General features: G+C 42.4%; 1 protein-coding gene across 1 annotated transcript in view; it reads left to right on the forward strand.

Annotated features, from left to right (window-relative positions):
* ARFGEF2 (ARF guanine nucleotide exchange factor 2) overlaps positions 1 to 12,661 on the forward strand; it is a 91,560-nt gene extending 78,899 nt beyond the window's left edge. The window contains exons 33-39 of the mRNA XM_078057286.1: positions 59 to 113; positions 3,143 to 3,257; positions 5,815 to 5,945; positions 8,590 to 8,758; positions 10,036 to 10,174; positions 11,351 to 11,468; positions 12,038 to 12,661. Of these exons, the coding sequence (XP_077913412.1) occupies positions 59 to 113; positions 3,143 to 3,257; positions 5,815 to 5,945; positions 8,590 to 8,758; positions 10,036 to 10,174; positions 11,351 to 11,468; positions 12,038 to 12,214 (904 nt within the window). The 3' untranslated portion in view covers positions 12,215 to 12,661. The remainder of the gene's footprint in view (positions 1 to 58; positions 114 to 3,142; positions 3,258 to 5,814; positions 5,946 to 8,589; positions 8,759 to 10,035; positions 10,175 to 11,350; positions 11,469 to 12,037) is intronic.
* The last annotated feature ends 1,372 nt before the right edge of the window (positions 12,662 to 14,033 follow it).

Below are 14,033 nucleotides of genomic sequence, written 5' to 3' on the forward strand. Positions count from 1 at the left end.
TTAAGACTCCAGTTTGCCTTTCACATGGATCATTTTCCTTCTCTTGCATTCCCTTCAGTTTGCTGACTTGGAGACCTGTAGGAATGGAGGAAGATTCGTCAGAAAAACATTTGGTAGGGTTTTTTGTTGATGTCTTTTCTTTGATCTTGTATTATAGTAAAAAATTAAGGAACCCAAACAGTTTGTGCTTTTCTGATGAGAAGTGAATAAAAAAGGTTATAAGATTTAAAAACTAAGGGCGCCTGGCTGGCTTAGTCAGTGGAGCATTCAGCTCTTGATCTCAGGGTCGTGAGTTCAAGTCCCACGTTGGGTGTAAAGATGTCTTAAAAAAAAAAAAAGAGGGCACCTGGGTGGCTCCGATGGTTAAGCGTCTGCCTTCAGCTCAGGTCATGATCCCAGGGTCCTGGGATCGAGTCCCGCATCGGACTCCCTCCTCAGCGGGGAGCCTGCTTCTCCCTCTCCCACTCCCCCTGCTCGTGCTTTCTCTGTCTGTCAAATAAATAAATAAGATCTTGAAAAAGAAAAAAAAAGAAAAGATTTAAATCTATACATGTTCATTAACATCTTTTTTAGAAAGTACAAAAAAATAAGTCACCTCACCCAATAAAAACCATAGTTTACATTTCTAGTTCTTTCTTTGTGTAACAGCACATACCTAACCCACATATGTTTGAAATCCAGGAGCACTTGGCACATAATGTTTTACCTAACAACATGTGAGCATTTTTAAGATTCTTAAATATTCGGGCGCCTGGGTGGCTCAGTCGTTAAGCGTCTGCCTTCGGCTCAGGTCATGATCCCAGGGTCCTGGGATCGAGTCCCACATTGGGCTCCCTGCTCTGCAGGAAGCCTGCTTCTCCCTCTCCCACTCCCCCTGCTTGTGTTTCTGCTCTCGCTATGTCTCTCTCTGTCAAAAAAATAAATAAAATCTTTAAAAAAAAAAGATTCTTAAATATTCTCTGAGAGCAGATTTTTTAGTGGCTGTACATTATTGTAATCTATTTAACAAATTCTCCCTTGCTGGACTCTCAGTTCTGGTGTTCTGCTGATAGAAATAATGCCTTGGTAAAATTATCCTTATTTATTATCCTCTTAAATAACGAGTGCTTTCCTCTACACCAGTGAGATAGTGGTTCTTATTTTCTGTGTGAGGCCACATAGAGAAGTTCTGATTCAAGTCTCACTTTTAAAACCTTGGTGTACAGGGGCTTTGTATTAACGTCTATTCCCAAATAACCATAAGGCCATTAGATTTTTTTTTTTTTGAAGATTTTATTTATTTATTTCACAGAGAGAGACAGCAAGAGAGGGAATACAAGCAGGGGGAGTGGGAGAGGGAGAAGCAGGCTTCCTGCCAAGCAGGGAGCCCAATGTGGGGCTCGATCCCAGGACCCTGGGATCATGACCCGAGCCGAAGGCAGACGCTTAACAACTGAGCCACCCAGGCGCCCCAAGGCCATTAGATTTTAAAAGGCATTTGGGGGCGCCTGGCTGACTCAGTCAGAGGAGCACGCAACTCTTTCCTTTTTTTTTTTTTTTTTTTTTAAGATTTTGTTTATTTGACAGAGAGCAGAAGCAAGGGGGAGCAGCAGAGGGAGAGGGAGAAGCAGGCTCCCCGCTGAGCAGGGAGCCCAATGTGGGACTCAATCCCAGGACCCTGGGATCATGACCTGAGCCAAAGGCAGACACTTAACCCAACTGAGCCACCCAGGCACCCCGGAGAATGCAACTCTTAAGCTCAGGGTTGTGAGTTCAAGCCCCACATTGGGTGTGGAGCCTACTTAAAAAAAAAAAAAAAGGCATTTGGTATATAGCAACTTAAAAAATGAAGCACCTTATTTAAACATTTTTTTGTTTGTTAACTGCCTTCTGTCAACATTTTAAAAAGCTAGCTATCACACTAGAATTTTTTTTTTAATTTTTTTTATTGTTATGTTAATCCCCATACATTACATCATTAGTTTTAGATATAGTGTTCCATGATTCATTGTTTGTGCATAACACCCAGTGCTCCATGCAGAACGTGCCCTCCTCAATACCCATCACCAGGCTAACCCATCCTCCCACCCCCCTCCCCTCTAGAACCCTCAGTTTGTTTTTCAGAGTCCATTGTCTCTCATGGTTCTTCTCCCCCTCCGATTTCCCCCCCTTCATTCTTCCCCTCCTGCTACATTCTTCTTCTTCTTTTTTTCTTTCTTAACATATATTGCATTATTTGTTTCAGAGGTACAGATCTGAGATTCAACAGTCTTGCACAATTCACAGCGCTTACCAGAACACATACCCTCCCCAGTGTCCATCACCCAGTCACCCCATCCCTCCCACCCCACCCCCCACTCCACCAACCCTCAGTTTGTTTCCTGAGATTAAGAATTCCTCATATCAGTGAGGTCATATGATACATGTCTTTCTCTGTTTGACTTATTTCGCTCAGCATAATACCCTCCAGTTCCATCCACATCGTTGCAAATGGCAAGATCTTATTCCTTTTGATGGCTGCATAATATTCCATTGTATATATATACCAAATCTTCTTTATCCATTCATCTGTTGATGGACATCTTGGCTCTTTCCACAGTTTGGCTATTGTGGACATTGCTGCTATAAACATCGGGGTGCACGTAGCCTTTCGGGTCCCTACTTTTGTATCTTTGGGGTAAATACCCAGTATATCACACTAGAACTTTTGAGCTTGTCCTCATTAATTTGCTACACTTATGTTTTCTGGTTGTTTGGTTTTTTTTTTAAGGGGGCTCCACTCCACGCTGGGCTTGGAGTTCAGACCCTGAGTTGGGGTTTGAACTCATGACCCTGAGATCAACTGAGATCAAGAGTCGATGCTCAACTGGCTGAGCCACCCAGGCGCCCCATGTCACATTCATTGTTAAATCATAATATATAAAGAAATACCTTCTAAGTAGGAATAAGAAAATGTGAAATTTTAATGGGAGGGAGAAAATACGTGACATTAGTAATCTCTCCTATGTAGCCTAATTAAGCAGGCAGTATAATTTTACTTCAAGCTAAGCAAAGCGCTTAAATTCAGGTTGGCCCCCAGTGTCAAAACAGGTGCATATCCGCCCAGGTACTGAATTGTGGATAAAGAAAGTGAACATTTTATTTCTCTCTGGGTTGCTTGTAGGATGTGGATCTGGACCGCCAGTCTCTAAGCAGCATAGATAAAAACGCCTCTGAGAGAGGCCAGAGCCAACTCTCTAACCCAACCGATGACAGCTGGAAAGGTAGACCATATGCAAGTAAGGCGCTTTTTTTAGTTGTTTTCATTTATTTATTTTAAAATAGGTAACATGTTTACGTATTCAAATATTCAGAAGGTACAAAAGGTGAACATGATAAGCCTTTCTTCCACCCCGTGCCTCAGTCTGCCAGTCCCTTCTTTGTGGCAGCCTGTGTCACCAGTTTCTTGTGTGCATTTCCAACTGTTACCCATATGCAAGAAAGAGCATAATATCCATAAACACATGTGTGTGTGCGCGCATGAATTCTCCTGTCCTTTTTATACAAATTACAGAATACTATGTGTATTCTTTTTTCACTTAGTGTATTTTTGAGACCATTCAAAATCAGTACCTAAAAAGCTTCCACATTCTTTTATACTTTTTATTATATGTCATCCCAGGATATAGATGTACTATTATTTGCTTAATTGGGTTCCTACTAATGGACGTTTATATTATTCCCCATCTTTTTCTGTTACAAACAGTACTACATTGAATCACCTAATAATGTGTGTCATTCATGAGTTTATTTATATAATAAATTCCTAGCAGTAGGACTGCTGGGTGAAGTGCACTTGCCATTTTGACAGATAATTACAGATTCCTGTTTACATGATCCTCAGGAACACATAGGTGATACTTCCTATCTTTGGAGTAGTTTTAATTTGCAGTTTTCTAATTATGAGTGAAACTGAGAAGTTTTTCATGTGTTTAAGAACCTTTCTATTTTTTCATCATCTCTCCAAATCGTTCCTCATTTTATATTGGCTGTTAGTCTTTTTACTGGTTTGGAGGAGCTTTTCATGTGTTAGAGATCCCTTTTCTGGACATGAGTGTCAGATTACTTTTATCAGTTTGTCAGTGTTACTTGTGGTCATGTTTTACTGTCACTTTAAAAAACAGGTTTAACAGTCACTATGAGGCAGGCGCTGCACTGTGTGTTTCATGTGTGTGATCTCGTGTAATCATCCCTCTAGCCCTTTGAGGAGGTGCTGTTTACATTTGCGTGTACTGGGACCGAGACGGATAATGTGACTTGCCACTGTGCAGTAGAGTTGGGATTCAGACACACTTTTAGCTGACTGAGAGGCTGGAACATTCCTGGTTTTGTGGTCTGGTCTCTTTCCAGCTGTGGCCCTGTTGTTTTTCTTCAGACACGCCAGGCTTTTGGTGTCGACACTGCCATTAACTTTTGAAGCAGTGTATTAGACACAGCCACGTGTGGCCACCAACTATCTTTGAAGGCATAAAACATAACCACCCTTGGAATCCATTAAAAAGGCACCATGTTGGACACTCACACGCCGTTCTTCAGTATCTGCAGCATAACCAGGGTCTCTGCAGGGGCCAGTGAGCAAGGTCTGCTGCCTCATCAGCTCCAGATAAAGGTTTGGCTTGTGTGGGAGAGTACACGTACAGTTCTTTAAATAGAGCCACTCTTGGTGCAGCAAGAGGTTTGTGCTCTGAGAGGGGCCTGGAACTTGAGACCCCTGCCCTTCCTCCTGGGAGCATGCTCCCACTTGCCCAGAGCAGCCCGCCCTGTGGGCATTAGCTCAGTGAGTGGGCAGTAGGCACATTCGCACACCACTTGGACTGTTTCTTCCCTTGTCATTTGTGGTCCAAGGTGACGTCACTAAATTGGCATAAATTAAATGTACATGTGCTGCAACTCCACCATATTCTTTAATTAAAACTGATTCTACATGGAGAATTTATATAAATTCACACACACACACACACCACAAAATTTCACAGTCACTTTCCAAAACTTGAAGATGATCCATCCTCCTTGTTTGCCATCACTAAACACTTCGTCTAATGATTTCAACATTCGGATTCTATAACAATAAGTTGAAAAAGGAATCTCTACTTTCATTATAGTCAAATCAGTCACCAGTGAAGTGCCCAACACGGGCTGCCGCCCCTGCGCCCAGGGAGTGAGAAGACAAAGATGGAGGGAAGAGATACTAGCCAGAGTCTAGTCAGTAGGCAGAAATCACACCAATGATTTGAACAGAGAAGATTCTTGAGGGAAACAGAAGCAGATACACCTCCAGAGCAGACAGAAAGCAATTGGGAACTAAGAACGGAAAAGAGCCCCATCCCCTCAAGACTGACAGCCAACCACTTTGGAGAGTCTGGCTGCTGCAGGAACCTGGGCCTGGAGTGCTTAGGGCATAGTCCAGAGCTGTCTGTAGGAGTCCCTGCAGGTGGCAGAGAAGTTTGTTGGAAGATAGGGTCCCTGCATAGCTGACTCCTCCCCTCAGGTCTTTGCTCAGGTATCACATTTGCAGAGAGCCCTTTCCTGACCAGCTTGTTTAAACTTGCAGCCCCACCCCGACACCATCTCTACCTCATCCCTATTCTTACCTTTGTCATCGTCATTTGACATATTGTACCTTAGACTTAAATATCCTGTTTATTGTCTGTCTCTGCCATGGGGTTTTTGTCCAGCTTATTCACTCTTCTGCCACAGCATCAAGAACCGTGCCTGAAACATAGTAGGAGCTCTGGGAATACTTAGTTCAACACTGGCTGAATCATTATTAGGGTTAATCTTTATCATCTAATATAGATCAGAAACTGTTTGCCAGCCTCCTCATCAAGTGTGTGGTCCAGTTGGAACTGATACAGACCATCGACAACATCGTGTTCTACCCTGCAACGAGCAAAAAGGAAGATGCAGAACACATGGTTGCTGCCCAGGTAAGAAGACCAGCTCCAAGAAGGACGTCCTCGTGTGCGGGGACGTTGCTCAGATACAGTGCTGTGCTGGAGCCAGCTTGAAGGGTCACGCAGCTCCCCAGCCCTTCCTCCAGTCATGGCATATTGGTGGCTTGAGAAATTGGCTGTGATATTTATACCACGGAAATCAGCAAACACTAAAAATCAGGGCTTTTTTTTCTTTTTTCTTTTCTTTAAATTTCCCAGAAAGCCAATTTACCAGCATCCTACTGTTGGCATGCCAGCCCCACCTTGGGTGCTTTGGAAAAAGAGTGTTATTAATCAGGGGGATTATCCCTCATAATTGGTGTACAATTTAACCATAAATAACAAAAAACTATATGGATAAAGATACCAGTTTTTCCTTTAAAGTTTACTTTGTACGTACAGCCTTTTATATAATATGTTATTCTTGGAGACGGAGGATTGAGTATCCAAAAGTTGGACAGTAACATTACACCATAGGTTGTAAATGTAAGTGCTTCAGGGGCTAGCAGATCCTGTGAATGAGTGTTCAGATTTTTGTATATTCACAAGAGTTGTGCAGACATCACCCCTGTTTAATTCCAGAATATTTTTATCATTGCCAAAGTGAATGCCCTCATAATTAGCAGTCACTCCCCCTTCCCTCTTCAGCCCAGCCCTTGACAACCACTAAGCTACTTTCCGTCTCTATGGATTTGCCTAATCTGGATATTTCATATTTAATAGAATCATATAATATGTGAGCTTTTGTGTCTGGCTTCTTTCACTTAGCATAATGTTTTCCAAGTTCATCCACATTGTAGCCTGTATATGTAGCATGTAACATCCATGTTGTTACATATGTGTGGATGTGTGTTCATATATAAAGTAATATTCCATTGTAAGGCTGTACCACTATTTTGTTCATCCAGTCATCCACTGACAGACATTTAGGTTGTTCCCATTGTCTGGCTATGGTGAATAACACTGCTGTGAACATTTGTATACAAGTTTTTATGTGGACATGTTTTTAATTCTCTTGAGCACGTACATAGGAGTGGAATTGCTGGGTCATATGTTAACTCTGTGCCTTCCTTTTTGAGGAATTGCCAGACTGTCTTCTAGAACAGCTAGCCTATTTTACCTTCCCAGCAGCAATGGATGAAGTCTCTAGTTTCTCCACATCTTCATCAATAGTTGTTATTGTCTTTTTTTCTTTTTTTTTTTAATTGTCACAGTCATCCCAGTGGGTGAGAAGTGGTATCTCACTGTGGTGTTGGTTTCTGTTTCCCTAGTGACATTGAGCATCTTCTGTATTTATTGGCCATTTGTGTATCTTTGGAGAGATGTCAATTCAAATCCTTTGCTCATTTTTAAATTGGATATTTTAACTTTCTAACATTGAATCGTAAGAGTTTTTATATATTCTGGATACTAGTTCCTTATCAGATACATGATTTACAACTATTTTCTTCTATTCTGTGTATTGTCTTTCCAGTTTCTTGATGGTGGCCTGTGAAGCACAAAAGCTTTTAGTTTTAATGAAGTCTGAGTTACTATTTTTAGGAGTTTCATAATTTTAGCTTTTACGTGTAGGTCTGTGATCCATTTTTTAGTTCATTTTGTGTTCATTTTGCTTAGTTCATTTACCTTTATTGTTTTGCCTGTGGATATCCAGTTGTCCCAGCACCATTTATTGTAGAGCCTGTTTTTACCCCAGTGAATTGTTCTGGCACCCATGTTGGAAATCACTTGACCCTAAATATAAGGATTTATTTCTGGGCTCTCAGTTCTGTTCCACTGACCTATATGTCCATCTTTATGCCAGTACCACAGTGTCTTGAATGAAATTGGAAGTATGAGTCTTCTAACTTTGTGCTGCTTTTATCAACATTGTTTTGACTATTCTGTGTTACTTGTGCTTCCATATGAATTTTAGGACCAACTTGTCAATTTCTGCAAAGTAGTAATCTGGGATTTTGATAAGGATTGCACTGGATCTATAGATCAATTTGGGGAATATTGCAAACTCTACTTTTTTTTGTGATCTCTGGTTTATAAGAAGGATAGTTCCATTCCTAGAAGGCTCAACAAATAGAAAATCCCTAAGTATGTCTTCCATTTTAGGCAACATGTTCAATAAAAATTTCTAGCATTTTATACCTATTTTTATATTTTTTTCCCTTCACATTTGAAAACACAGTTGTTGAGCTTACTATGTTCATTAATCACCTGGTGAAGCTAAAGATGCCACTCAGGCTTCACTTGGCAGTTTCTGTCTTTCATAGTATGTTGTGAGACTCACACCTTCTATCACATACAATACAGTTTGACTTTCTCATTTTCTAATTTCGTTATAAAATATAAAGAGAGGACAGTGCAGTCCTGTAGTGAAATAACTGGAGAAGCACATGCTCATGTTCATGCAACGAAGGCGGTCCTGACAAAACAGAAAAATGGGCCCGCAAAGCCTGATGTCAGGCAGGAGCTGGGCATAATTCTTCCCCTGGCCGGTGAACAGAGTCTAACGGAGAAATGTTCAGAGTGCTGAGGAATGAAGTGTGTGATTCTCAGACAGAGGATAACTTCTGGCAAGTGAGGACTGCCTCGATGTCCAGAACCAGCCCATCCTCACGTAGCTCTCCCACCCTCCCCTCTCTAGCAAGACACGCTGGATGCAGATATCCACATAGAGACGGAGGATCAGGGCATGTACAAGTGCATGTCTTCCCAGCACCTGTTCAAGCTGCTGGACTGCTTGCAGGAGTCCCACTCATTCTCAAAGGCCTTCAACTCCAATTACGAGCAACGGACTGTCCTGTGGAGAGCAGGTAAGGCTACACAGCAGCTAGGTCAGGCAGCCGCACTGGTCACCATCCTAAAATATTAAAGCCTTTGGGAAACTCCTGATATTTTACACTTAGCTGGAATAACTCGCCAGATATTTTCAGGCTTGAGGGGAAAAGAAGGACATGCTGGATACATTCAATCCCAGTACCAGGAATATTGCCTGGCACATGGGAGATTTTCAGGAAGTATTTGATGGAAAAATGAATTGATAGATAGAGCCCTGAACTGATCTAGCAAACCGAGACATTTTACATTACGTTACAATTGTGTAGTTGGGGCGCCTGGGTGGCTTAGTTGGGTAGCATCTGCCTTTGGCTCAGGTCATGATCCCAGCGTCCTGGGACCCAGCCCTGCATCGGGCTCCCTGCTCAGGCGGAAGCCTGCTTCTCCCTCTCCCACTGCCCCTGCTGTGTTCCCTCTCATGCTGTCTCTCTCTCTCTCTCTCTGTTAAATAATAAAATATTTTAAATAAATAAAATTGTGTAGTTAAATATGGTGATATAAAAATTGTGGTAGTCTTGGAGAAACAGAAAGCATTCATACATTTGCTGAGGCTTTTAGGGGTTCTCTCTCTTTACCACCTCCAAAAATACATACATAAACCCTGGAGGTAAGTGATATATGCAAGGTGACAGTGGGAGTCTCATTTTGTGAACTTTGCACAAAAGTGATACTTTATATAATTTTTGTATTGTTACCATTGCTGGGTAACCATTAATTTTCTTCCCAAATGCTATTTTAATCCACAATTTCATAATGTCATTTTTCTTTATGGCTTTAACATGTCTAGATGTTTGTTTGTTGTTTTTTTTTTAAGATTTTATTTATTTATCTGACAGAGAGATAGAGCCAGAGAGCACAAGCAGAGGAAATGGCAGAGGGAGAGGGAGAAGCAGGCTCTGCACTGAGCAGGGAGCCCGATGCGGAACTCGATCCCAGGACCCTGGGATTATGACCTGAGCCGAAGGCAGACACTTAACTGACTGAGCCACCCGGGCGCCCCATGTCTAGATGTTTTATGCCTTTGCCTGTGATAAGGTTTTGCTTGTGAGAGTGGTTTACACATCTCTGTGGCTGATTAGTACTGCTTTGTTTAAGAAAATGTGATTAATGTTATATGTCAATTATACTTCAATTGAAAAAAAGAATGTGAAATATTTCTTTCAGTGTTCCCTAAAGTAACTAGATTAGGTTCCTGCATGATTTCTCAGCATTATCCTAGAAGTGTGCGTTGTTTACATGACTGTCTAATCTCTAGGTTTTAAAGGCAAATCTAAACCTAATCTTCTAAAACAAGAAACCAGCAGCCTGGCCTGTTGTTTGAGGATCCTGTTTCGGATGTATGTCGACGAGAACCGCAGAGATTCCTGGGAGGAAATACAGCAGCGACTTTTAACGTAAGAAGATTGGTTTCTGATTAAATGTCTTATCCATAAAACACAAAATGCATCACAGTAATACTCTGAATTGAAACGAATAAGAGAAAAATACCTATACGCTGACACCCTCACAAGCTGCTTTCCTTTTTGCTTCTTCCTTCTATTTGCTGACACTTGTATTTCACTTTTCTTAATGCCCAGAATAGGGCAGGACCTCATTTCTTTCAGAAGTTTCTTAAGGCACAGAAACACGGACAGTAAAAAGTGCTGAGAGCTCAGAATCAGCAGGCCTGGAGTGAAGTCCCTTTAGGGTGATGTCGGCTCTAACCTCCAACCCTCTCTCCTTCCCAAGAGGAATGTATTGGAATCATGTGGATTACCAGGGTGTCCTGACTTGGATTATGCAGAAATGCAGCAATGGGGAGACAGTGGGATGGCATGGAGAGAGCCTCAGACAGAAAAGTGATCTTCGCCACCCAGCTCCCTGTGAGCAAGATGCTATGCCTAAGCTCTTTTCACTCTTTCAAGACTTAAAACCATTAACATGCAGTGTTGACAGCCATGTGATAAGACATGCACTCTCCTGCACTGCTAGTAGGGATGTACAGGGAGGGGATTTTTCCGGAAAGCAGGTGGCATTAAAATCAGGAGCCTTAAAATGTTCAGTTTCTCTCTTTTGACACAGTAATCCCACTGGTATGGAATCTACTTAAGAAAATGTCTTAAGGGGCACCTGGGTGGCTCAGTTGGTGGAGGATGCAGCTCTCCATTTCAGGGTCGTGAGTTTCAGTCCCTGCATTTCAGCCCCACGTTGAGGGTGGAGATTACTTTAAAAGAAGAAAAAGTAGCAATCCTATGTGACAGGAGAAGAGAGAGAAAGGCAGTGTGTAGTCAACTCTGGATGATCGGCTCTGTGTTCATTGTGTGCAAACGCTGACTGGGCCCAAAGCTGTGAGCAGGCCCTGGGCTAAGCAAACATTCAACACGCTGGTTTCATTTAAACTTCACAGCAATGCCCTGGGTTTGGTACAATTATTTATCCCTGTTTTACAGTCGAGGAAACTGAGGCTTAGTGATTTGCTCCAGATGGCATAGTACTTATTTACTTGTTGCAAGAACAAAGAGTTCTCCACTGCAATAGAATGTGAGAGGTTAATGTGTTTGACGTGTCTCCCCCTCTCTTGATTCGTCTAGCGTGTGCAGTGAGGCCCTTGCCTATTTCATCACAGTGAATTCTGAGAGCCATCGGGAGGCCTGGACAAGTCTTCTGTTGTTACTTCTAACAAAAACCCTCAAAATAAACGATGAAAAGGTAAAACCAGGAAACTCTAATGTCCCCACTAGGACCTAGGTTTGGGTTCCTTTTTACTCAATTTAAAGTAACGATTTCCTCATTTCTTCCAAGGATGGTTACATAACTAGCACCATTCTAGATTCATTAGAGGACAGTTCATTCATTACAGACAAGGATGCCGTAGCATACTAGGGCTCTCTCTCTCTCTCTCTCAAAGAACCCCAGTTGAGAAAGGCTGACGTTGAAACCACGCACGTAGTAGTTAAAGTGCTGCAGGGGTTTTGAGGGCAGCTGTGTTGGAAGAGAGGGTCCAGATAGTGAAACCCTGGTTCAGAAGGGGAATCTGCTTTGCTAAAATGAACGTTGACTTTGGTAGCAAAGCTGTCCCCAAAGAATTTGTGTTTGGAGTTAAACATAACTAAAAGACATTCTAATTTGCAAATTTTTCCTACCAACTTTTTAAACAGCAAGTAAAAGCACCAATATTGCAAGAAGTTCCAGGGTGAGATGAACTCTTTTGAGAAACTAGTGCCAGAAAAAGTAGCTCCCTGTCTAATTTGATCTCTCCCCTTCTCTCCCACCTCAAGTTTAAAGCACACGCTTCTATGTACTACCCCTACTTGTGTGAAATTATGCAGTTTGACCTGATTCCTGAGCTCCGAGCAGTTCTGCGCAAGTTCTTCCTGCGGATAGGTGTTGTCTATAAGATATGGATTCCGGAAGAGCCATCACAGGTACCAGGGACACTGTCCCCAGTATGGTAGCCCCGGCCCCTGTGGGCCCCTGCTGCAGCTCTGCAGAACGTTCACCACGCCACCTCTGCCTGGCACATCTCGTGGAGGGTCAGATCATAGAAACAGGGAGTCGGCATCTGGGAGCTCAGAATGGCCTGGAGGAAGCTGGCCTCGACGAGGGTCCCACAGTCCCTGGCTGAGACGTTGTGCTGTTTCATTAAAGTGTTGCATACCCAGTTAACACAGTAGGTGGGGAGTCTGTTTCATCTCTGTCATTCCGTCTTCCTGACTAAACTGTCAAGCCTGTCGCCACACATGCGCCATTTCCCAGCAGAGTCCCGTGGTTGGCTGTATGCGTTCTGTCGGAGGAAGTTGCTTTCCTTGCAAATACTGAGCACTGAGCACAGCTGTAGAGGTTCGTGATTATTAGAGAGTATGTTAATAAAATTTCTTGTAACGGCTAAATGCCGCCTAAAATATGCTGGATTTTTTGTTGTCGTTTGAGTGTGTTGGAGAATTTTGAGTGTTTTTGTCAGTTGTGAGTCAGCTGTAGTTAGATTAGTTTGGAGAAAGTTAGTGGGAAAAAGCGTTTTTGTTTTGTTTTGTTTATGTCTGAGTGGTTTTTAAAGTACTTTATGAAAAGCTACTATTGAAGATTTCATTGAAAGCAGAGTTTAGTAATTAAGTTAGAATTAAGAGCTTGCAAGGTTAAAAAATAAAAAAAGGTAGTGCTTCCTGGCTCTCCCTGTTTTAGTAACCTGGGGAGAAAAAGTCTGTAGGAAAAAGTAAAAAATGTAATGAAGACGGTTAGCCTTCCTTGGAAAGTAAGTATTTGTGGATGGGTATGAAAATTTCCAGAATACGTTGTCCATCTCACACCCTCTGAAATCTAATATATGAAGTAGTAACAAAAATGAAGTAATTTAAGAGAGTTAATTTATATTTGAGTAAACCTTTTATTTTTACCTCAGAATAGTGAGTTTAGTGTCCCTGCTTTGCACAGTCTCCATTCAAGGGCCCTCCAGAGAGGGATGGCGGCTGTGTGGGAGAAGGGCCGACTGCGCAACTCCTCAGCCACACGTCATGAGTCCTTGATCCAGAGTCGGCCTGTGCTGTGGTGGGGCCAGCACAGCTGAACTGTGACCGTGGCGGGAGATGGCCTGTGCCCAGGTGCTGCCATGAACTCGAGCCTCAGAGCTGCATTCTTTCGAAGGGTTGGATTCTGGGGGCCCTGATTGTGTTAATAAAGGTGCCGTAGTCTTAACTGCAATTAGAACTGAATCCTGATGCAGCGGCTTATGTAAAGGATTGCAACAAACCGGGCCTGACGCCTGCAAGCAGTCTGTTTGGAAGCTTGATTTATTCTGAGTCGGTGAGAAAGAACACGAACACACGCTTCACTCCGCCCCCTCACTCAGGGCTCCCCGAGAGCCGCCCTCAGCAGTAAAACCAGTGTTACACGGAGTCATTAACACATTCAGACTTCTGCCTGTGCCCTTCAGTCCTGGAAATTGGGTTGCATTGGTGTCAACTCTGGTGCCTTAGAAGTTAGCAAGTTGGGAACCTATCTAAAATCGGATATTTTTTTCTTTATAGAGAAGGATTTCTGGTGCTTTTGTTTCCTAAGAAACCAATTTCTTAAATTTGTTTGTTTGTTTTTAACAGCTTTGAGGAATGTTTGGTTAGGGCCAGCAGTACTCTGTTTTTTTTTCTTTCCCCCAAAGTATTTTAATTTCTCTACCAAAGAAAAAAAGAGCCGGTTTAGGTTTTTATGTTACTTACATACATATTAGAGAAGAGGAGCTATATAATTTAGGAGGAAGGGACCACGGGCGAGTATTTTATTGTG

Source organism: Halichoerus grypus, chromosome 10, assembly GCF_964656455.1.
Source record: "Halichoerus grypus chromosome 10, mHalGry1.hap1.1, whole genome shotgun sequence".
Taxonomy (NCBI): domain Eukaryota; kingdom Metazoa; phylum Chordata; class Mammalia; order Carnivora; family Phocidae; genus Halichoerus; species Halichoerus grypus.